The sequence below is a fragment of the Toxotes jaculatrix genome, chromosome 7, assembly GCF_017976425.1.
Source record: "Toxotes jaculatrix isolate fToxJac2 chromosome 7, fToxJac2.pri, whole genome shotgun sequence".
Taxonomy (NCBI): Eukaryota; Metazoa; Chordata; class Actinopteri; family Toxotidae; genus Toxotes; species Toxotes jaculatrix.
In genome coordinates, this window is record NC_054400.1 from 18605682 (window position 1) to 18631226 (window position 25545).

General features: G+C 41.5%; 1 protein-coding gene across 9 annotated transcripts; it reads right to left on the reverse strand.

Annotated features, from left to right (window-relative positions):
- Positions 1-474: 474 nt before the first annotated feature.
- On the reverse strand, positions 475-22290 carry LOC121184216 (AP2-associated protein kinase 1-like). 9 transcript variants are annotated; one of them, XM_041041754.1, is made up of 21 exons: positions 21478-22290; positions 17482-17600; positions 16697-16805; positions 16001-16143; positions 15795-15916; positions 15638-15719; positions 15351-15483; positions 15067-15170; positions 14534-14613; positions 14286-14449; positions 13746-13936; positions 12311-12547; positions 11587-11774; positions 11089-11282; positions 10919-10987; positions 10566-10649; positions 8391-8492; positions 7886-8062; positions 7434-7523; positions 6757-6854; positions 2946-2964 (listed from the first exon to the last, which is right to left on the reverse strand). In XM_041041754.1, exons 1-20 carry the CDS (start codon positions 21635-21637, stop codon positions 6760-6762), a joined length of 2643 nt encoding a protein of 880 aa, XP_040897688.1. In that variant the 5' UTR covers positions 21638-22290; the 3' UTR covers positions 2946-2964; positions 6757-6759. The 9 variants fall into 9 exon arrangements, with proteins under 9 accessions (XP_040897680.1, XP_040897679.1, XP_040897685.1 ...); XM_041041746.1 differs by lacking the exon at positions 6757-6854 and having other exon boundaries at positions 475-2964; positions 12317-12547; XM_041041745.1 differs by lacking the exon at positions 6757-6854 and having other exon boundaries at positions 475-2964.
- Positions 22291-25545: the final 3255 nt, after the last annotated feature.

Sequence of the window (25545 nt, forward strand, 5' to 3'; positions counted from 1 at the left end):
CTCTCATTATGCGGAAAAATATCCCCTGGTAGTGTCTGTTAAATCTCGTAACTTGGCTGTCAGATAAATGTAGTGTATTAGAAATTAGCATAAAATAAAAGTTCAAGTGCATCAAAACTGTATTAAGGTACAGCACTTGAGTAAATTTTCTTAGTTACATTCACACATGAACGTTTCAGTGATGATAAATAACTGCCAACGCTGTTCAAAGTTTGATTTACATTCATTTAATATTTTGTTTATGACTTACAACATGGTTTTCAAAGGCAGGCTGTGCAGCATAACAAGTGTTTCGAGTGCTTTTTTTTTTTTTTTTTCGTCCAACAGCATCATCAGCCGTTGAATCCTCCAAAGATTTCCTATGCAACACTGGTCGAAATAAACTTTACAGCTGTGTTACAATCAGAACACATTCTTCGAGAACCCTGACTCTGTGTCAGTGACTATGTGCAACCTTCATGTATACAAGGTGGGTGAGACAAGTGAGCATTTATTTAAAAAAAAAAAAAAAAAAAAAAGATTGTACACTTCAAAAAGAAAAGAATACATGATTTTACATTGCAACAGAAGAATACATGAATTAAACTTTGGGTTGAAACAGGTCGGATCCCCCTTCTTAAAAGTGCCTTAGTGGGAACCAAAAAGTGTTCCATGATTTTGCAGAGCACAAAGACAATTAAAATATTTCCAAAAATGAGGATGGAAATAAATTCAAAAGGAATGTCATCACTCAGTCACCATTCAAGATCTCACTTACAAGCTACTACTATTACAATCCCTGGAAATTTGCAAAGCGCAGGTGCTGTACATATTTGTGTGACTGCAGGAAAGCACTGTTTTCACTTGGGTTGTCCGTAAGTGTGAGTCACAGTTTTTACACATTTGGAATTTACAGAGATGTCTATGATAGAGATGCACTGAAGAGCTGAAAGAGAATCTCGGTGCATATGCATACTGCAGACAGCAAACGGAAGTTGTACATGATTGTACACAAGTATTTGGTGCTGAATGCAAGAGCAATACAATGATGTAAATGCAGCAGTTTTTTTTTAGGCGGGCACAAAAGGCAAAGGTGATTTATGCTATCTGATGTTGGAGGAGGGAAGTACTGTAAGAGTGTAAGGCTTCAGAGATGCCATTTTGGAAAGGAGAAACAAAGAAAAGTGAGTCTTCTACACTTATCTAACTAACTACTATTATGAATTTACTATGCGTAACGTTTAGATAAGGTTCGTACATTACATGGAACAAACACTGATATTCCATTTTCATTAGACAGGACAGTGACCACAAACAATACACATGGAAAATATGCAAACATGTTGGATTGAGGAAAAAAAAATCATATTAGTGAATGTTATCTTTGAAATGTCTATGCATCATTATCCAGCATCAGCTTCATAACTGTCATAAACTGTCAAGCTTAAAGACCACAGCTCCCAAAACTATTGACTTTAAGGGTACAGCTATGTTTGTTGTAACTACAGATGAATTCCTCTGAAACATCTTGTCGCGAAACTCTCACAGTAGTGTTCAGAAACTGCAGATCTGTTACACTCACTAGTAGTGCTCTGCTATGTGTCTTTTCCTCTTTCAGGCTTCTGTGAAATTATGATTTAATGATTCAAGCTGAATCAGTTCTTCCTGAGAACCGATTCAACGGAGGAATGAGGCGTTATCAGACCACAGTTTCACAGTAAAGCTCCGACGTACAGGAAATGAAACTGCCAAAGCCTCAGACAAACACCTTCACTATTGTGGTATTTTAGCGCTGACACAAAAATTTACTGAGGTAGGCAAGGAAACAATCAAATGCTTGACCACCACATCGTCTTTGTGTGGCTGTACGTACCAAAACAGGCTGAGGACAATTCAAAAGGTAAAAGGATGTGAAAGGAAAACATAAAGAGTGACTAGGAGTCTGGGAAGGATGTCAGTTTTCTTACTCTGACTCTGATGACCCTGCTCTATCAGATCTAATTGGAGCCAGCTGAGAATGAGATCCATGCAAGCCTGCAGTCCAGCTGCAGCGCTGGTGACAGCATGCAGTACGCCTGTTATAGTTTGCATAATTCAGTGGCGCTGATACCCACTGCCTTGACCACTGAGTGCGCCTTCAGGGCTTTTCTTGAGGGGCCTTGAGGTGAAAGGGTGCAGAGACGAAGGGGTCGACAGCGCTCACTTCTGACGTCCATGAGTGAAGAGGTCCAACAGGGACTGATGACACAGCGGCTTGCCTGCTCACATTGGATACCACTCTGTGAGCTGCTACTAGCTGCTGGGGCACGGGTCCCTCAAAGTGCCGGGAATATTTGGCTAGGGCTTGAGGGCGGAATGGTTGAGGGGGAACCTGTCCAAGCACACCTGGATCAGGAGTCACAGCGTGAACTCCGGCTGCTTGAGGGTACGAGGTCTTGGGCTGAGCTCCTGTAGCCTCCTTTCTTTTTCCAAAGGGAGCCTGAGAGAATACGTCGAGCTGTTGCTGAGCTGCGACGGGAGCACGTGGAAACGGAGCATTGGCAAACACGTCGCTCACATCTTCTTGTGCAACCCGAAAGGGGGCTTTAGAGAAGACATCTGCAGCAACATCTATCCCCTTTGCTGGCTCAGGTGCATGCTGGGAATGATTCTGAGCAATGGTGCTTGGAGTAGAATGATGGAAGGTAGTAGATGGTTGTGTTGGTGCTGTGTTGGACTGCGGTGATGAGTGGAGGGCTAACTGAGGCCCTTGTTCCTCTTCTTCCTCAGAGTCCAGCAGCAGAGGTCTGGAGCCACTGCAGTCATGGGCTGGTACATGACTCTCAACGGCTCCACCGTCCTGCTGCTCTTCCTTATTTCCTCCTTTCTCCTCGTCTTCATCACTGGAGTGCACACAGCCCTCGTTTATTTGAGGATCTCCTTCCGGAGGTTCAGTCTCTTGTCCCTCCCCGAGCACAGAGTAGCCATTGCTCTCCCCTTGTGGGTCTGTATTAGAGCAGAGATAAGAGAAAAACAGATCAGAGGTGAACAAAAAAAATACCCCAAAAAACAAAAAACATGAAGATGGCACAAATATATTAAGTAAAAAGTAATTTTCCGATCTGAGGTCCAAATGCCTGTTTATCCACCTGGCCATCAAATCTCAGTCACACACACGACATACTGTATGACCAATGGACCATCTCTAAAATCTATAAACCACTGATCAACGACCCAACAGTGAGGAACCAGCACAAGACTCCCAGCGATACACATTCTAGTCTGAACAAGTCACATATGAGACAGACACGACTACCAAGCTCTACTATTACAACATCAAATAACCTTGTTTCCACAAATTGGTTTCAGCACAATTGTTCCTCAACATTCAAAAACAGTGCCTCGTGTTGGGGAAACAGTTTGCTTTTTGTTAGGACTGATTGTGTTGAGGTATATGGAGCTCAGAGGGAGTCAGTAGGTCTGTGGAAACAAGGACAAACAGCCTTCATGGCAAAAGTAGAAGTAGTTAGGGACAGACAGGTTTGCACGGATGAGCAGAGACAGGTCAGTCTTACCTCAGCAGTGTTGACAGCAACTGTTAACTGGCAGCTCTTGGGAAGATGTTAGTTGCAGCCATTAAAGGAAAACAGCAGTTTCGTTTTTGTTTTACCAGTTTCTGTAATTTCCCCTCAAACTGTCCACAGTCCTTTTCCCATACTATACACGTTTCCACATGATTTGAGTCAGAGTGAATCAAACTGAAAAATTACCCACAGATCATCATCTCACTGGCCACAGCTGGCTAACACGCACAGCAACAAACAGACTGCTCATGTATTCATGTGGAATCACAGCTACCAATCCCTCACAACACAACTCGCAGACTCTACACTCACATTCTAACAAGCAGGGACACAATTCGAGGACCCAAAGCACTTTTCTGCCCTTGAATCACAACAGCAGCGAATAATAATGTGAGGTTAAAGTACATGTTTACTGACATCCATGAAGCACGGAGCACAAAATAATGGTTTAATACTGAGAAGAAAAAGAATTACTGAGAATGTGCAATTGAATTTGGTTCCCAGAAGGAAAAATGATCTGTCCGCTGATTCGAACAACAAAAACGGAAGAATCTTCAGACTGTCAAGGGCGTCAGCTGGCTCCTTTGCTCTTTAGAGTAAAAATTAAAGAATGTGACCCAAAGAAACTTAATTTACATTCACATTTATGAGTTTTATTCAGTGTCTCTCTTTTCGAACCTTAATTCATAAAAATAGAAGTACACACTCGATAACGATCCTGCTTTGACACACGGACACCTGCGGCTAATTCAAGTCGAAACATCTTGATATAATCAAAGCAGTTATTATGCCTGTCACCATTTCAACCCAAACAGCACAGTAAGTACATTAGTTTCACACAGCAACACAAGTAAAACTCTACGGGGCCAAGGCGAGAACTCTACAGGGTACAGCACTGTAGTGTCTGATAAGAACATGAAGCATTATTGTAGGATTGCATAGATTAGCCACACAAATGCAAATGACTTAACTGAACAACATTCGACGAAGAGAAAATAAAAAAATAAAAAAGAGCATAGTTCTCTTTACCCATGCCTGTTTTTACAGTATTGTCAATGTCTGTGACTAACCCTCACAATATGCCATACAGGTGGGAGGAGGAGAAAGCCCAAAGCGTAAATAACAGTGGTGGTATACTAGGGGAAATATACTGTTCTCTGTGTTAATGTACATATATACGGTGATATGGACGTTGAAAAGAGACCTGTGGCTATTCAATGGACCTTCCTTGGCTAGAGAAAAATGAAAGGTAATACTTGGTGGGATTTTGTGATCACATGTACTGTAATACAGCGGATACAGCTGCTTTTTTTTTTTTTACAAGCCAAACAAGCCTTTCTTAATGATCATCAGCCAAAGGAAAGAGGTGAAAGGTGCTACAGAGATATCAGGAAGGAAATTCCGTCATCAGCTCTGTTTTACAGTCTGTTAAATAAAATCTATCCCAGTAATTTACAGTAACTTTCAAGTACCAGTACAATGCGAAGAAGTGGAGAGCTAAAAATACTATACCCAGTCAGGTAAGTCATAAGCACTTTGTTTCATGTATCAATGGTAAAACCTAAACCAAAAGCACTAGCTGAATGCTTGACAGTGAATGGAGAGAAAAGACAGAAGGACTTTGGACACAGGGTCAACATTTTTGCACTCTTAAATACAGCTTCATACACATTTTGTTTTAAATCTATATATCCTCATTTTACATATTTTATAATGGTACTAGGTCATACATTCATTCTAAAGCACTATCAATAATAGTCACATTTATTCATACCATGATAGATGAAATGCCTTTAAATATCACACACTAAAAAAATCTACTTTTACCAGATTAGACATGAGCAAAATTGAAAAAAAGTGACTTTATGTACATATAATGTTTTCTTTTTTTTTAATATCTCCTCTAGCTGAAATGAATGTCACATTGGCCGAGTGACCTCAAGGTCAAAGTCTGTGGTAGGAATGGACTAGCTAGATAAAACAGAGAGGATGTCAATAGGAGAGACAGATTTACATGTAAAGCTCAATGGAATCTACATTGTGCCTCCCTCGCTTTGACAGTGGTATGCTGCTAAAAGTCTGCTCATCTTCACTGATTCTGAGAGCAGACCAACACACGGCAAATACAGCATGATAATAAAATCTTTCCATTAGCTTTGGCTTGGAATCATTTCATTCCCTTTTATTTCAGCTGTGCATATCTTTGTAAAGATATGATGCTGAGTTCACGGCCCTGCACATAAAATGATGTAATGCACTCATACCAGTAATGGTCTTTACTATATGTTATAGATAATGCTGAGAGTGAAAGCATCCTGCTGTGGCTACTGAGCCGAATTAATCCGTCCATGTTAACACCGACTTCAGACAGACTTACAGGTGTGGTTCTGTGAGAAATAATACCCTGCTTAACATCCAGAGAGAGGAGACAATATACGGTTATGCTGAAGCTTAGCTTAGATAAACAGCGGCTAAAAACATAGTTACTGTGTACTATGTGAGGAAAAGTAGCACAGAATAGAACAGATCTTTTTTTTCTTTCACTGGTTCACAAAATGGTTCAGCCAGTGCAAACAGTTCTCGGTGGTTCACTCAGGTCGTGTCTTTGTTTGGTCATTAGTTTAGTTCAAAGCTTTCGTAGGAAAGTGCATCAATATATCCAGGAGGTCTACAGCATTTTCACTCTTCATTATTTAGTCAGACCCCTGACACAAATGAGCATGCCTGGAGGTGGCTTGTTTAAATAAAGCTTCGACCCTGAACACGTACACAAGGTGAGCGCAGTGCAGCTGTGATCAAGCATTTTAACATGTGCATATGATGACAGTTGATCACCATGGCGGTGCACTCGATGGGGGATATTAATGCAAGTATGAGGAAAGCATGAGGAAGACCATGGTGTAGCCGGGAAAGAAAGCAGACGATATGCTCAGCCATTAATGAAAAGGTTTTGTTTTTTTTTGTTTTTTTTCCAGCGTGGGAATGTGAACGGCCAGCAGAGATATATGAAACCAGCTTATCAGGCAACTAGAGATGGAGTTGAGGCCAAGGAGGCACAAAAAAATACTAGAGGTTCCACTGAACCCATCTATGCTGGCTCCTCTGTTTCGCTTCATAAGGTGCTACATTAAGTGCCTCTGCTTCCCCATCTCTATACCCCCTCCCTCCCACCCCTTGTTAGGATTGCACACTGCCCCTTCGACCTCTCCCACACCCTCTAGAGGTCGATGAGCTGATCCACCAGCAGAAGGGAGCGGGCCAAGTTGGGGATGCTGGACTCTGAACTGCCACTGTTGCTGCGCGAGTGACCACCTGAAACGTGCCAGAAACAGAGAGAGAGAGAGAGAGAGAGGGAAAGAGATAGATGGACATGGAAGAGTCGAGGGAGATTGTGAAAGACAAGCAAAAGAATAAGTAATATTAACAGAGGTTGTACGGAGAAATTAAGAGCGAGGAGTTGATGAGGATGAGGGGAATATGATGGCAGAGCAGAGAGATGCATGAACAGGGGCAGAAAGAGAAAAAGAAACAGGCAGAGAGTGAGCTGGGATTATTTTTATACAGCTGCATCATTACAGGGGGAGAGTAAGGGAATGCCATTCTAACATGAGGAGACTTTCACGATAAACTACAAAGAGCTAAACACCTGCAAGGCGGAGAAGCACTGGCAGTATAACATTAGAAACAAAGGAGAGAAAGATGGCTAATGTGAGAGCCTGATGGGATAAAAAGCCTTAATGTGACAAGCGCACCCATACAAGACTTCTCACATCAGTAGTCACAGGAACGAGCTACTGCAACTGAATCGGGAGCTACGTCATTCATCTTTGTGGCTCCTAGTCTGGGCTTCGGGGGGTGTGAGTGCTCATCTCGGGATTCTGTTAACCTTACCTTGATTTGAGTTTTTGGAGATGAGCACGGGAATAGGGTCAAACTCGTCGTCATTGCCCTTCTCCCCACACGACATGAGGAAAGCAGAGTCTGCGGTGAAGGAAGAGGAAGTGAAGGAATGATGGAGGGGGGAAAAGAAGTTAACTCAGCCAAAGAAAAGAGCAAAAAGAAAGGAGGATGCAAGTAGATTAAAAATAGATGGAGCCAGGGCAGTCACAGTATTTAAAAGCCATGCATTTTAGGTGGCTTTAGGTGGCTCTTCTACAAATGAGTCAAGGGTCTGCTGAAGCTGACATTTAACGTGTCTAATTCAGTATCTGTATAACGTGTAAGGTTTTGTTTTCTCTGTTTGAAAAGGCCCTCCTGTTTTAGGAATGATTTGGTTTCACGGGGGACAAAACCCCCAGCAGACATAAGGCTAGCTGAGGGGTGCTGCAAGGGGGAGGTCTTACCAGAAGCTGTCTGACCAGGCGGCAGCTCCTCCAGACAGGATCCAGAGCCGGAGCCAGGAGGAGCAGAGGAGCAGGAGGAGGAGGAGGAGGGAAGAGCAGAAACAGGCTGGTTTCCATGAGGAGAAGTATGAGATAACAGATCGCAACCCAGCAGAGAGTCCTCCCCAGTGAGAGAGTCTGAGACAGCATGTCAGGATGAAGCAAAGCCAGAGGGACAAGGGGTCACAATAAAAATAAGATTGTTAGCTGAAGGAGCAAAGACAAATGCATTTTGTTAGTAAGACAGTTCACCGTCTTATTGCTGAAAGCATGTAAACATCAGCATCAAGTCCCATAGAAAATACGCTGCAAAGTGAGGGGCAGTAGCTACATGTGCAAAACATTTTTTTCTACAACTAATATGAATCATTATCGAAGAATGTCCACTGTGGGCGAATTTTGGGCAAGATTAGCATTGATACTGAAAAATTCCTAAACTTCCTATTCTGAGGTCCAGGACGCTAACCTGGCATGCTGGCAGGGATGAGCTCTGGCTGGGCTGAATGTCGCTGGGCCTGGGGGGCTTCCAACCCAGGAATCAGTGAATCCACACACACCTCTGCCTTTGCTACACAGAGACAGCAAGTTGGGGGGGGGGGTAATACAAAGAAATTATTAGTAATGTAAAATACAATAGATTGTCTTAGTAGGGATATAATTCATGAAGGTCTTTTTTTTACTCCTTTCCCCAGTGGGTCTGACTTCATGGCCATGTGAGTGAAAGAGAAGAAGGAAGGCAAGACGACTCATGCAGGGCAGACAGGGAATTTTAGAGCAAGGCAGGGGACAAGAACAGAGCTGGTACCATTGGTGGAGCTCTCTGCAGAACTATTGAAGGGGTCAGCCAGGGTTAAGAGGTCGGGAAGCAGCAGAGAAGTTTCAGGGGACTTCAGTCCCTCAATCAGCTTCTCTGTGAGCGAGCCAGAGAGAAAGATGGAGAGAGGTAATGGACAGATTGCAAGGAAGAGAGACTGGCAAGAAGGGAGGATTTTGCATATAAATAAAAAAGAAGCAGAAAAAGTAGAAATATGAAACAAACCGAAGTGGGAAAATGTCAAATATTTGCAAAAATCACTGAGGATATTTATTGTAAATATCAAGTTGCCCACATGACTGAAACATGATAGGATGATGACTGCATGAAGACCATCATCATGTCAACATATCAAAGTAATCTCACATTCCCATGACTTGAAAATCAGGCTGTTCTCAGGGTCGATAAAGCCATAATACTGTGATAAAATTATTGTATGATGTGTTAGTTCACTTAGTTCTGCCTACCACACCCATATACTTCTAAATGAGTTAGTGGAGTGAAATCCTATGATTAAAAGAACAAAAAACTCAATCCTTTACCGACAATATCACACCAAATAAAGTTAATTCTTTTCACACTTTCACTAAATTAAAAACTTCAACGGCGAACATTCAATTATATAATCAAGCCACAGCAATCAGTGGGCTTCTCCACAGAGGATATAGACTGCCCCACTGCATTAGACTCTGTCCACATGCCAATCCTCGCCACTCCATTTTTGGACCAGTGCAAACACATGAGCAGAGGACATCTTTGTTAAGTTGGCTTTTCCCTGCGTGCAAAAATCTTCATCACAGGCAAAGCTTAAGACTCAATTAGTACATTAATCACTGATTTGATAAGCTGAAATACAGTCCCATGCATGAAATGACAAATTACTTACAGGAAACTGCTATGGGGCAAAATTGGGTGGGAGGGGGGGGGGGTCTTAGACAAGGAATGTGTTGGCTCAGAAAATGGCACAGCAGACGTGACCTTTAGCCCCCTTCACTATAGGAAAGAGGCCAATACTGATGAAAAGCTTTTTACAAATCCTAAATGTCACAAAGCTAATTCGCCCAATAAAGTCAACAGAGAACATGTGATATTCAAAATGCTTTCCAGCACATTGTAGTTTCTGCAATTAATTCAAACAATTTCTAAATGCTGCCTGGATGGGGCTCTCTGCTTCTGTGTTTGCTTGTGTGCATCCTACCGGAATGAGCAATACACAGAGAGTCAAAGAGACAGCTTAGGCTGGGTAGAGAAGATTAACCACACCCTGATTATGTAACAGCCTCAGCCGTTTTTATCCTGCCAGTTCAGGCCTTAAAACGGCAACTACACAATGGAGGTTACACAGCTAAGAAGCATGCACATCCAAAAAGAGCTAAAGGCTAAACTGACAAGAACGTAAAAGGCTTGGTCATCATTTTAACAAGACAGCGTGCTTAAGTTTCTCTTGTTCTTAGTGCTACTGGTAAGCAGCAGCAGTAAGGCAATCCAATTAACAAAGGAGAATTTGTCCTTCGCGTTACCAAGCAACAGCACAAGCACAGATCTGCAAATGAGATGCGATCTAGCTGTAGCTACGGTCTCTATTCATGGAAGCTGACAAGGAGCCACTGTGAGGCTGCTTGCTATGTCAACAAGATAGGACCATGTACAAATCCCAACCACAAAACTAGCACTCATAAACGAACCTCTGGGAAGTGTGATATCCAGGAAACTACCTTGGTGAAAAACTGACTCGTAAACTATAGGAATATATTTGCCCAAGAGCCCAAGGCCTGAGAGAATCAAAGGCATGGCTCGTACTGAGTCATGTTGTGACAAGAAAATTACCTGCGGTGTCAGAGAGGGTATTAAAAGGGTCCCGGGCAGTCAACAGTGCTGAACCTGCACTCATGATGTCTGCAGATCTTTCAGCTTAACATTGCACAGTGAATAAAGATGGGAGAGAACAAATGAAGGACTGTGAGAGTATGAAGAACAGAAGAGGAGAGTGGATTGGATCAGGGTATAGAGAAGCTAACTTCTAGTTACTCTAGACGACAACAACACACCCTGAAGACATAACTAGATGTTTAGAGAAATTTCCACTTGATGATAGATATATCAATCAAAGAGATGTATCCAGGGACATGTAGTATGTAAAACTATGAGACACCACACTGAGTGGTGAGGCAAAGCCTTACCTGGAAAAGCACTGAGCCCTGGGATAAGATTCTCACTGGAGCCTGTGATCTTCTCTCCTCGTGCAGCAGCTGTGTACCGACACGGAGCAAAGTATTATTATTATTTCTAGACAACACAACTATTTACCAATGTGACAAGTGGAAATTTATAGTGAACAAGTTGAACTTACTCTCAGCTAGCTTTGCAAAGTCTTTGTTGAGCAGCTCCTCCGCCGTCAGCTTGGAGAAGTTATCATCCCCAAAGGGGTTCCAGCTGGGCTGAGTGTTGGTTGCAGTGAGGCCTGACGGGGCATCGCCATCAGCTGGATGATACACACTCTGCTGGGACGAGCAGGGGGAGCCAGAGGGAGTAGTGCTGGCTGATCTGCAGTGCACAGAGGCGAAAACATAAACAAGGGCAAGAGTGCACAGTGAAATTTGATTATGGGTGTTAGGATGTGGACTCTGGCCTACCGATGTATGCAAATAAGAGTGAGTGAATGGAGTTATTTAAAGACTGAATTAAGTGATTCTTCTTCAGATGGATTCTCTGAGATGTAAAAAGGGTCATTTATCCTCCTTTGGGGTTCTGTCATATGAATGGACTGTCTATTGGCCTTCTGAGCTCACTCAGTGCCATGAAAGGACAGTGCATCCTCAGATCACTGAAGGGAGCTAATTCTGCTCACTTGGACTTGTTGAGGCTGGCCTCAGCTGCGGCTGCCTGAAGTAGCTGGGTGGACTTGCTGACTGGAACCCCGAACACAGCACTGTGGGTGACATCGCTCAGGATGCGTCTGTGGCCACTCTTAGGGGCCATCTTTGGTGACGAAGGGGGAGTCAAAGAACCGACTTTGTGAATCCCTCGGCCAGCCGTCTGTAATGAGATTAAGGTGCACCATGGGAGATTAGAGAAAATTGATGCAAGCAGAGAGAATATCTGCTTAGTGCATGAGAATAAACAAACAAATAACACCTCCAAAAATAAGACCAAGCAAGATCAGTTGAAGAAGAAAATCTAAAGATTATGAATTATTAATATGTCAAATAACAGAGAAGACAGTAATAGAAGATGGAAGAAAGTATTCCCAATACAGAGATTGGACAGATTCGAGTAACCTGAAAATACATACAGCAGGAATATGATGGAAGCAGTGAGGAGTAAGGAGTAAAAAGTAAATCATTTGGTTATATGATTTATACAGTATCTATGTGACAGTGCATTGGCATTTTTCTAATACAGACATCATTGAAAGAAACATTTCTAGCTACACACCATCAACACAACATTTATATCCCAAGAGCATTCCTGCTAGGAAAAAGAGTAAAAATCTGGATGAGATTCGTTAGCGACGAGCTAATAATCAGCCCCGACCCAAAGATCAGCAGACGGCAGCAGGAGTAAGATGTTACCATGACCTCTGGGTCAGCTGCAGGACCAATGACTGCAGACTCAGGGATGGGTGTGAGATGGGGAGCTGCTGTTTCGTGGAATACATGATGCTGCGGCTGCTGCTGCTGCTGCTGGTATTGCAGTTGCAGGGCAACAACTGGAGGAACAGGTTTAGCTTTGGACTGCAGCAGGGAAGACGCCTGAGACGCTGTTTGGTGTTGCTGCTGTTGGTGATGGAGGCTCTGTACCAGCTGATGCTACACAGGAATACCACACAGCCAATCATGAGGAAGGCTCAGTTTCAAACTTTGGTTCAGTTTAAATATATTTTGCATTGATTTATTGCACTTTGACAAGTACAGCAGACTTAAATAGAATAATTTTCAGTGTTTGTTTTTTTCTCGGGACACAATGGGAGCAGAAAGTACAGGAAAGAGAGACTGACAAATACAAAGAGAGAGAGAAATAGACGTAGGAGGGTGAGATGAGATGACATTTGTCAAGAGCTGCACACAAACCTATAATAAATAGGCTTTTAAGATCCAGAGCATTCAAAATGCATGAGTATGGTCTGCAAAATACACCAGTGATGAATAGAATTCATGTTGAATTTTAACTTCACTGAACCTCAGTGCAGGTTTTACCGAAATACATTTTAAAACAAGAACAGGCTAAACAAAATTGTACCAGTAACAATCACAGAAAACTGAATGGTTCATTAAAAGACCTACATTTAAAACATCAAACAAAAATGATAAACAGATAGCACTGCACAATGCGTTTGGGCGTTTTTAGGTTGTGGCTTTTTATCAGCTCAATTCATCGGTTTGTGTGTGGCATCACATTGTGTGTGTTATTGCATGGATAGTGACTGTGAACTGAAGCAAGAGTAGTGGAACAAACTGACAATCCAAACTGTGTCTGCACTGCTAATTAAAATAAATATACAGCCAAAACCTGTACCCACAGTGTCCCTGTGCATCACAACTACCTTCCCTTTAGGAAATGGTCAATTACACAGGTCAACATACAGACCTTTTAGCTGCTTCTTTTCCAGGAAGCAAATGGACTCATATACTCTACTTGCAAATATTTGGCAAAAAAACATTACATCTCAAACTAAGCCGTTGCTTTTTAACCAGTTATCGTTCTAATCTGTGATCAGTCTGTTTTTTGAAGACATGTTAGTAAATCAAATATGATTGTGTTAAAGAAAGCAAAAGTATTCTGTAAATAAAAGAACATTTATTCCACAAATTAGCTCCAAATATTGTTCCTGAACCTATTTGCTTGAAAAGCTCTGAAACTGATTTTGGTTTGAAAATTAGACCACTATGTCTGGAAACATATCACAAAGTGATACACAGTATTGTCACACATCATCTGCCAATACTCCTTAAATGCACACAATGCAGCTAAACACTACTTCCATTCTTGTTTTGCAAGGATGCCTACCTGCTGGTTACTCTGTGGGCTTAAGAAGGCTGAGGTTTGCTGCTGCTTCATGAGGAGCTGGTGATGCTGTGGTGTAGCCTGTGGCTGCATGTTGGCTGTCTGAACTGGCTGTGGTGCCGCCTGTGCTGCAGTGGCCTGCTGAGCAGGTTGGACAGCGGCTGCAGCTGGAGGTGGGACACCAATACCAACACCTGGAAGGGAGACAAAAACGACAAAATGAGTTAGGACTGGCCAGTATGAGTGCATGCTGTTGTAATTAATGTGACATCAGGCCACCGTCTACTCTGTCTTTGTAAGTGGGCCAGAGATGGACGGTCCTGTCAAACTGTCAAAGGCCTCATAAATAAGCAATTAAAAGCCTTTTAGGACAGGGCTAATTGAGCCACTGGGAACACAAGTCAAAGTCCTGAGCAGTTCCTTAGAGCATGTAGAATTTATTACTTTTATATTATTACCAGGATAAGTCTCACCATGACCGCAGGCTTCTATCATCAATGGTCTTAACACTGACATTTTGAGATATTACAGAGATACTTGTACCTATGGCCTGGGGTGCTCCAGCAGCCACATTGGGTCTCTTGCGCGGGGTAAGAGCTGGCTGGATGGGAAGAATGCCTGTTATTGGCTGGGGCTGAGCCTGACCAGCCTTAGGCCGTTGTCGAGGTGCAATTGAGGTTTCCGTGGTAGGAATAGGGTCTGTAAGCCTAATGCAAGGAAAAGAGAGAACTGATGAGTAAAGGTAGAGAGCCTTATAATGGTAACACTCAAAGGCTTTGCTTGCCACTCACCTGGCTTTGGTTTGACTCTTTTTGGCCACAGCTTCACTGGCTCTGACAGGCTCAGGAAGTTTTGCAGGAATGGACGAATTCTACAGTGAGTCAACAGTGAGAGGATTTTCATTTTATCAAACCAAATAATTTAGAATACTTATATCAGTGAGATATTAAGGAAAAATTCTGGGAGCCACTGCACACACACTGCTATGGATTTGCAGCTTCCATGAATGCACAATAACTACCCACTTTAATAATACTTAGAGATGAGGTCAGAAAATTGGCTGAATCAGACGTCCAAGTGCCAAGCTTGTAAATACATTAGTAAAGGGCATGAAGAATGGAGGGCGGCCAACTGGCAAAAATTAGAAAACACAGCTTTTCCTCAATATCATTACACCCTGGATTACTGATTTTTTTTTTGGAAAGCAAGGAGACAACAGACACCATTGTACATGAGATACATAACCAGGTCTGACTCACATGTTAATAATTAACACTAACCCTACAGTATATTCTCATCCACTCCTCTGGCCACACTGACTTACATGCACATTTGGGACCGGACACTCTCGTCGAGCCAGTTTAAAGGCAAAGTAGGATACTTGGTAGATGTCTGGTCTCATATCTGGGTCAGGTTCCAGCATGTATCCTGAGAGGTCAATGAACAAGTGATGTTTATGTTGAGTCTGAAACATGAAAATTCACTGCACATATACAGACAGGTCTTAATCTACCTGGTCAGACCGCCCGAGTAGAGTCTATGTTTGGGAAATGCTGCACATGCAGTAAGTAGGACAGCGGGTATAATCTGATGAGTAAGGTTACTCACTAATGAGGCAGTGCATGTCCTGGGAGTAGCGGGAATTGTCTGGGATGGTGAAGCTGCCATCACAGATAGCCACTTGGCTCTCCCCAAAAGGAAGTGTGAAGTAGCACAGCTTATAGAGTAGACAGCCCATGGCCTGTACCGACAAGAAAATCAACACACTTTATGTAAATGTGATTCTGTATCCAGCACGTCTGTACTTCCTCATGCACGTCATTATCATAGTGAATTCATGTGATCGTATAGTCTTCACAATGTAGCACAGTGGTAATGAACACAGTCCTTCTCACCCAAATGTCTGCCTTTGTTGTGATGACCTTTCCACCGTAGAGGTTCACCATCTCTGGAGAACGGTATGACAGAGTAGTGTACCTGGTGTTAAGAGAAAAGCAGTGAGCTTCTCAACTTTGGTTAGAGAAAGGATAGAAGGTATAAAGAAAATCTCACTTTTTGATTTCCTCCTCCACAACTTGCACCCCCTCCGTCTGAGGGTTCTGGAAACGGTTGGTGGCACTTCCAAAGTCACAGAGCACATAGTGTCCCCGGTCATGCAGGAGAATATTTTCTACCTGCATAAGGAAGACAATGATGACACCTCAGTTACACAGCTTCACGCAGTAGTAAAAGCAGTGTGTGAAATGAATTAGACTTGCCTTGAGATCTCGATGGATAATTGGTGTTTTGCACTGGTGGAGACGAGCGACCGCTTCGCATGTGTCACAGAAGATCTGTAACACCTCGGGTTCAGAGAAGCCTGTCTGTAACCGCTGGTTCATTAGGTTAACAACCTGTCCACCTACATAACATAACATATATAGGTCAACTAAGAGGCTATTAAAGGTTAGTGGACAACACATGAACACTGTCCCTACTTGATCACTAACTACTATTTATTTTATGCATAAATTGTGTTTAACAGTTAACTATGTTCTTCCCATAATTTTTGGCTTGAAGACTTGAATCTGTGAAGTAAACAGTAATTTCCTGATAATCAGTCATTTGTTAAAAACTTCTACAATAAATACAAAAGTTTACATTTATCTTTCTGTTTTTTTTTCACATTGCACTTCTGAAAGTGGCCTGCCAAATTATTTCAGAGAGTTTTGTTTCTCTGTTAGTTTCACTCTACAGTGGCTTCAACATCTACACAGTAATGTTAATATTTGAACTTTCTATTAATAACACCACTCAGATATGTATCGATTGACACAGAAGTTCTCCTGGCTACAACAGCTATCAGTTGAATATTTGCCTTCAAACAGAACAGGATGCTGTGAGATGCCCAGGGTGATGGAGCTTTGAATTCAACAGAGAGACGGGCCCAGGGAGGGAGGGGGGGGGCAATTTACCTCGACAGAAGTCCATTAAGATTAGGACTTCCCACACATCGCCAGCTCCAACTGCAGTTATGCTGGAATCCAGGAAGCCGACTATGTTTTTGTTGCCCACTAGGTCCCTCTGTGTAAACAAACACAGAAAGAGCAACAATGACAAACAATGGACAAACAGTTTTCAGAGATTTTGCAGTCTGAAAACATTTGGCTCTCTAATTTACAAACTACATCCATGTTTTTCACTGTTTAATCTATTTTTATCTGTAGACATTCTGACTCTGTGCCAAAGGTCTAGAAGTAATGACGATAAACATCCAGAAATAGTCATGCCACCCAGGGTGTGGCTGCAGGAACTGGTTAGTTGGACTTACAGAGACTTCAGTTAGGAAATGGACAAACAAGAGAGCTTAGATGGCCAATTTGACATTTTCAGCAGAATTCCATGTGTTACAAGGGTATTTATTACAATCTAACCCCTGAGCTGCCTTATCCTGCCATCACTACTCCTGGGTCAAAGAGTATTTTCAGACAATTTTCAGTGTTTGTATTTGAAGTGACTTAAAGCATTCAGAGTTAGCTTAGACCAGAAAAATCAGAAAATCTTTAAATGCCAATTCTGGATTTCTCTGTGTGTCGTAAGTTATGATACAGTAATATTTTCCTAATGACGTTAATTCCATCCATTTCAACACTAATGCACAACAACGCAATCTGCTCTTTAAAGCCCACTTCCTTGTAGCATCAAAAAGACAGTGTAGTTTGCTGCACTCAGCAGTCAGTTACAGGAAGATCTTACTCACCATAATCTGTATCTCAAGTTTGCAGACCTGCAGATCATGTTCGTTGTTGACATACATTCTTTTTAGTGCACAACGTAGGCCTTGATGAGTCCGCACCAGAAAAACTATGGCAAAACCTCCTGCAAAAAAGCAGACAGAGAAGAAGAAGAAAAGAGAACGAACCCATTTATTTCAAAAGTCCAACAAAGTCAAACCAACTAAATAATAATAAATATGTAATCCAAATTTACTATCTCAACTAATCTCGTTCCACTGCATTTCTGAACTTTTAGCTGTGGGAGCAGCAACACCAAATATTGTTATATTGTTTTCAAATTGTTCATTTTGTTTTTTCATTTAAGATGTGGAGTGATACTAAAAACTGGTTAATTTCGCTTTCAGTTGCTGTCAGCTGCTGGCATATCTACAAGCATAACCACAAAAGTCTCCTGAACTGAAGTATTTAAGATCAATTAAAGTAATTCTGACAGCAAAATGATAAACCTTAATTTATTTTTTCTAAAAGTATCTTTAAGCTAAATGTCCCTCAGCTGTGCTGTGACCCTGATCAGACACCATTTCATACTAGCAGCTCAGGCTGACTGATTCTGCTAAACTGATTCATTTCTATATGTATGTATGTCACGTTATCATAGGCATGAGGTAAGGACAGAAGTGCTTATATGCATGCAGTGGAAAGCTGACTGGCAAACTGGTAAGAGGAGCTTGAAACACCACCGTGTGAGTCAGCGGTTGTGCTGAGGGGGAAGGATGGAAGAAATAGGCAAAACTGACACAGGATACAGGAAGTGAGCAAATTCATCATCCCACCTTTGGTCACAGGGATGCTGACACATAAGAAAAAGCACAGATGGTTGTGTCCTCCATTGCAACTGAAACCACCAACAACTACACAGATGAATAAAGCAGATTTCCACAGATACATACATACATGAATATTTCTGTAAACTGTACAGTATAAAATTCTCTATTAGAAAATAATTTAGGTGGGCAGCTGGATTACACAAAGTCTTTATCTTCATTGACTTCTACATATGAACTAGCATCAGCTTTCATTTGGCTCTCCCTGAATTTTATGTTGACAGCATCTAGCAGCTTCCACTGCAAAGGCCTGAATTTTATGGTTACCGCAGCTCTTCTGTTCACAGATTTTTTTTTTATTCAAAGCTTGTGTTAACACCGTGCACGGGTCTGACTCATCCAGCTGGCATCACTAAGCCAAGGACAGTTCCATGTGATTGGTCTGGCTGACATTTGATTAGGACTGCTTTGGGCTACATCACTGTAAGCTGTAATATTAAAGAAATGGGTGAAGTACAAAGACACAGTGGGACTCAGCAATATGGATCAGGGTCACCACAGATGATGACACATCACAATGTCACTGATCATCAAGTCATCAACTATAAATTCATTCACTGGACAGTTCACAACACATGGAGTGCAAAAATCTGCAACAGACGTGGTACTGGCAAATCTATTAGTGTAATTAGTGTTATTAAGACACAGAGAAGAGGGGTTCAGTGAAGACAATATCAAACTAAATGAGACCCTGAATCTGAATACAGAGCAGATGGAAAACACACTTCATGAGCACATGAGACACAGGTCTCGTGTGTGTGCGTGTGTGTGTGGCCTGTCAGAGTTCAGACAGCTGAGGCCCTGTTGTCTCGCACAGTCTAATCTGAGATGCCGGTAAGAAATGAGAAGGATTAGCAGCCTTCTTAAGCAACATTTAGCAGTGGTCTACAATCTCAGTAGACAGTGCGACCAAATAAGTGTAAGTACAGCTACAAATAGCCACTGCCCCTTGACGTAACTGACTGTCAGGATTATACCACTCTTGCGTACGCATACACGCTCAGGAAAATGCACACAAAAATACACCTTAAGGCACTAGTATGAAAAGCGCGTTGAATGGTGACAGTGTGCGCTCACAATTTGTCATCACTGTAATGGAACTTACGTAACTACCTTTAGTCTATACACAACACATGTCCTTACGACTACTATGCTGTTTACAAACATGCTCTCTGAAAGGTTACACGACACTGCAATGACAGCAAGAAATACTAGCACCACAGATCTACTGGAGACAAAATTAGCATGGACGAGCCAGTCTTACTGAAAGTTTTTGTTTAAAGAACTGCATGATTTTGGTTTACAAATGAGGGAATGGCTCACAGACGCTCCATATTATGTTGTTATGTTGGCTAAAAGCAGGAACTGGTGACACATTCTCTGTTACAATGCAACATGTCACATACGTCTCCAGAACAGGGCTAATGTTACCAGCAGTAACCCTATACGGACAAAAGAGAACACATCTTGTCCGCAAAGACAGAAAGCTGTGTCTCAGAAAATCCTCAGACAAATGGCTGAGAGGAAATCAGAAATCTGCCTTTAACCCAAATGTCTTGAACATAAACTACAAGCATGCACCGCAGGCTTTAAGCTACAAATGCCAGTACAGTGAGTCCGTCTGACTGCTTTTTTGTATATTGTGAAAAGTGTGTTTATTGCAGCTAAAGGCAACAGAGTTCAACAATGACTACAAAGGGAGTAGGCAGAGGGGAAAATCAGCATTTCCAAATGGAGGAGCAAGCAACAGCCCAGAGTACAACTAAAACCATCTGAATAAATAGGTCTAGTGACACTGGGAGGAGTCACATTGCAAGCAGTATGTTGAGTGCTGGAGCAAGAAAATATAATCTGCAGAAAAACATTCCAACTACCATTTTGTGAAAAATGTATAATCTTGGGGAAATTATTCAGTTTTACTGTCTGCAAAATCCTGTTTATGAAGCCAAACAACAACCAATCTGAACGGTGCCTCTCTCAAGTGAACTTCTGCATCAAGGCCAAAGTTTTTCTAGAACTGATAAGAAAACCTTAATACCTCCTCACTCACAGAAATGAACAAATTCCTCTAAAGGTTTCCACTGATATCTCAGGGTAGGGCTGAGGTTAGATGTCTCACCCATTCATAAAGCCGCAGTGTGGCCAAACAGATGGTGGCCATCTATAGTACTGATGAATTAATCAGTCTTCTTTCATCTATTTTTTAGTAACAGGCGCTCTTAGCTAACAGAGCATGGCAGACTCCCACTGCAAAGAGAAATGACCATGGGGAACCTGTTACCTCTATCACGAGGCCTGATTAGCCATGTTTTTGTAAAGACTACCCTAGAAGTTAAGACCAGTTTCCAACAAAACATTTCTCACCCTTGAACTCAATTATTTGAATTCCCCTGCAGCTAATACACATGCAAGATTGTTTTAATATGGAAAAGGTCCAGACCCCAAGTATGTTACCAAATTTGTAATTAAAGTCCCACCTTGTCAGGAAGTCATGTTTTATGTGGATGTGCATCCTAACTACCATTCCTTCCTTCTAAGAACTTACAAATTGTTTTTTCAAACTTCTTATATGTACATTCGTGATTTGTCACTCCCTCTGTAAATATCAAGACAGGTGACTCAGCTTGCATTGGCACTTCATAACACACTAGAAAATCCAGTTATACTATGTTCCTCCCAGCACTGAAACAGAATGAAGTAATGCAAAGACAGCCTCAACAACTGACAGCTTTATAACACCCTCTGCCAAATCTGAATTTTCAGCATTTTTTTCCACTCTTTAGTTCATTGCACAGAAGCAAGCACATTCAGGCCACATAAGAAGAGTCAGACTGAAGCAACGCTATCTGGCAAGAGCCACCTGGGCTGGTCACAAATGACATAATGTTAACTGCTGTAGCCTTGTGCCAGTAAGCATAACTACAGCCTTTACCATCAATAACATACAATAAAGGTGATAGTAGAATGCGCTGGTACTGTAGCTGGGCCATAGTCCAGCAAAAACAGGCCCACTCATTTAACTAATGTTATTTGACTGTCCATGCTCACAACAATGTGGTGAAATACAGATTGTGGATCTGGTTAAACGTGGCTGACAGGTGTGTAATCCACACAACAGAAAGCCACATAGTTCACCTTCTGCGACAATTTCCTCGACGGTCACTTGATACCGTCCAATGGTAAAGACCCGTCCGATGAAGCTGCCACCGCCGCCGGAACCAGCGCCTCCTCCACCGGCTCCGGAACCAGGCCCAGAGCTCACCAACTCCCGACGAGAATCAAAAAATTTCTTCATTTCCCCCAGATGTTATCCAGTCCGGTCAAGTCCAAAAATGTAACAGTATCCTAACAAAGACTAAGGCTGGGTGTAGACAGTCCCTGTTCGCTAAGGTGTTAGTGTTAACGCTTTAGCAGTTTTTCAATAATTGAATGAATGCAGCTAGCTTCGAGCTAAACGCTAGCTGACTAGCTGGACCTCAAAATATTCCACACACTGCTGTCCGACGCTCCTTGGCTAACTCATGCTTTGAACAGCAGGCGGAGTCAAATACTGTTGAGAAAATAATAAAATATAACGTTTATGCGGAAGTCACTGCTTTCCACTCTGAACCGAGAGCAGCGCTGGCTGGCTAAATTAGCCAGGCTATGAGCCCCAAAAAACACTTGTTAGCCGTTAGCTCACTTAGCCAGCTAGCTGAGCAGCTAGGTGCGCTGACAGCTGTCAGTTGTAAGACTGGCAGCCAGGTAGGTCCTTAGTGTCCAATGCAGCTTATTACACATCTCCACTGCTATCATCCAGCCGAAATCCCGCTTAGTCCCACGACTGCTCTACTCGTCTGCGTCGCAGTGAAAATGACAGACCTCCGCTGCTTTTGTGCGTCCAGCGGGCTGTAAGAACAAGGCTGCTCAACTAACTTAATGACAGAGCTAACGTAGCTACAAACAGAGTACGAGCTAGTGAGATGAGTCCTCTCCGGCTCCCCTCTGCGGGCTCCATCCTGCTGGACTTCTCATGATGTGATTGGTCAAAACAACAGCGACTTCCTGTCAATCTGCTCTAGTCCTGAGGTTCTGGTCCCAACTCTTTAAAAGTAGAAGTCTGATCATCTTAGTTCTACGCGGATCAACTATGAACTCAAAGTTACAGTAGTTACAAGCACATTTTAGCGGTGCAATAATTTTGCCCTTTTTGTTTAGGTTTATGCACCATGTAGCTGGTTAGAAGGTCTTCTCCAATTGAACTAAACTCGATTTGTTTTAAAAAACCCAATCAGGTGCAAATTTGTATTTTGACCATTTCAAATGATGTTGGAGATTAGATTTAGTTCATTGCCTAATATACACAACGTAGCAGATATCTGAGTATTAAGGGGGGAAAAAGTAATTAAATGGAGAACAGTGAGAAAAATTACCCTGCTCTGTCTGTGCATAAATGTGGGCCCTTAAGGACAAGAACAAACAAAAAATTATGTTTGGCTTGACGTTGTGGCTGCTGACGTTAGATTATCACTGAGGACAATGAAACATCTAACATTGTCAGAATATTGTGTTACAATGGTAAAACGATCACTGACAGCTCCATTAGCTAATATATTTTCAGAATATCTGCGATGGTCTTCAGTCTTAATATTACTCATCTTGTTTTTGCAATGCAAAGTTTTGAGAATGCAATGTGTCAGGAATTGTATTTATGAAAATGAAAAAAAAAACTGTAATGAGAATCCTGTGTTGCTTGCAGTGAATAGATGCAGTGATGTGGTATCAGCCTTTTGTTGTTATACCATAAGATTCAAATACAAGTTGAAAACAACCAACTGTAGCCGGCTGCAAAACAAAGTGATCCACACAGTTTTTTCCTTGTGTTTAATGTACTTGTGCTCTGTCCTGAGATTTGCCGGCAGTATCAGTTTCTGCTATCTAATCTGTGCCAAGAAAACATGTCATATTTAAAGATTTACCTTTCATTTTATTTCATTTTGTTCCCTTTATCTTGCTCTCTTTATTTCCCCTTTCTTTTGATAAGTGAAGGGTATGCAAAGTTTTTAAATAAATCCCTCTCTTTCTTGCTTCTATCAAGTCAAACTTACTGATATTATTTGCAATTTTGCAGCAGAATCAGCCTGTTAGGAATGTTCAGCTTTATTTGCAACTTCACTGGAATACGCTACGACAGTGTTTTTAGTCAAAGGAATCCCATTTAGCTTCAAATTTCATTATCACACAACATTTGTATGATATGACATATGACACATAATACAAGAGGTCAGCACAGGTCACTTCACTCTCACGGGCCATGGGTAATTGAAGATGACTCCGTATATGATATTAGAGTCAGTCAGGATATTCCAACCAACTCAGCAGACCTCCCTGTCTAAAATGAAAATCCTCAACAATTACATACAATCAGCGATGTATTCTGTTGTGCATAAATGTCTCCTCACGAAGTATTTTAAATTTTTGCTAGCCTGTTTCACCACTGACTCTGTTAGTCTCTTAGTATTTACAAAAAACAAGAATGGAGTAGACAAAATCAGAATATCACTTTTACAGATCTCATGCAAACCCACGTGGACCAGCAATAAGCCAACAGGAGGTTCCACCCTCAAGGTTGAGAAACCTTGGGTTAGAATCAAAGGTCAGCCTGTTTCTTAAATTTGTGGTTGCATCAGAAGTCAAATCGACCAAAAATAGATTTCATTTATCAGTTCAAAACATTGCACAATTTATAAGTAAGTTTTAAAATTAACCAGAGGCCTTTGCTGATTGCATGTTTTTGACAGTGTGAGAATTTCTCCCGCAGGGGTCACTATTTCATCACTGAATAAATGCAGCAACCCGGACCTTATTTTTACGCTTTCCACCATTACAACGTTACAAAGCTTGATTCGTGGATGATACCACCTCTATTCCATCCTTTATCTCATTAGGACAAGTTGTATATGTCTGTGTGCGCGTTTGGGGAAGTCATATTGACACAAGAATTTTCTTTACCTTTCATGGATATTTTAATTAAAAGGTAATCAGGTTGAATTTTACAGGAGTCATTTTTTTCCATTTTAATTCATAAATTCCTGACTAGTACCACCTTAAGTGTTTGGAGCACAGATGATTAATCAAGCACCAAGTGCATGTGTTTCACAGTTCTACTGTAAGTGGTTTACATACTTAACGCATTATAGAACAGTTTAAGACACATGGCTGTTGATTCATATTAGGCTCTCATATCTCTCTTAGTCAATGTGTGTATGCATGATTATTTGTTTACAGAGTACAGAACATTCATTCTAGTACAGCTAATGCCTTGGATTCAGTGTAACTACACTTTTTAACATGTGGTGACCATTTTGCTAAAATAATTGAGCCATTAAGCTACATGAGCTGCAGTGTTGTTAGTGCTCTGGTGATAAATGACAAAGCTGTGGTGCATTCTTTCCTCAGTGTTCATCTACAATATGCTAGATCCTTGCTGACCCAAATGAAGGTAAACATACTTTGTTCTCATTTTGTGTGGTCCCCTGAGAACCAAAACATGCTTACAGTTTGGTGTCTGGATTTAGATAAAGTGAAAAGGCAGGGTCAAAAGAGTAAGTATTATATATGCATACCAGCAAATACTAGAACAGAGTCTAATAGTGTTTGTGAACTGAATAGAATTACAGTTGCATTAATGAAATATCCAAGTTTTTGAAATATTAAAATGGTACTCCTCCCAAAATCTTTCTCCGTGAAGGGTTCAAAGAAAACTGTTCTCTTTAACACAGAACAGTTGCCTAATTTCTGTCAGTTAAAGAATTACAAAAAAACAAAACAACTATTAACACACCCATACATAGGAACTTCTCAAAGCATGCTTGTGCCTTGATGTACTTTTCTTTCATGCATCCATGTCTTCAGGATCCATTCCATAGTTTTGTAAAAATATGCCAAAATACATTGTTTCCATCAGAATCACAATATATCACAGAAGATTTTGGTGGTGTGTCTCTTTTATAAAATAGGCCTGAAAACATCCCAACTACAGATATTTCTTCTACATGCATGAAATGATCCTTTAAATTACACATGGCAAGATAACATTTTTGTAATTCTCTGTGATCAAAGGGACAGGTATGTTGTATTAATGTTTCACTTTTTTGCCTCATCTTTCTTGCTACATTATAAATAAACCTTACCTTACCTTACAGTAATTTTAAATTATTAAAA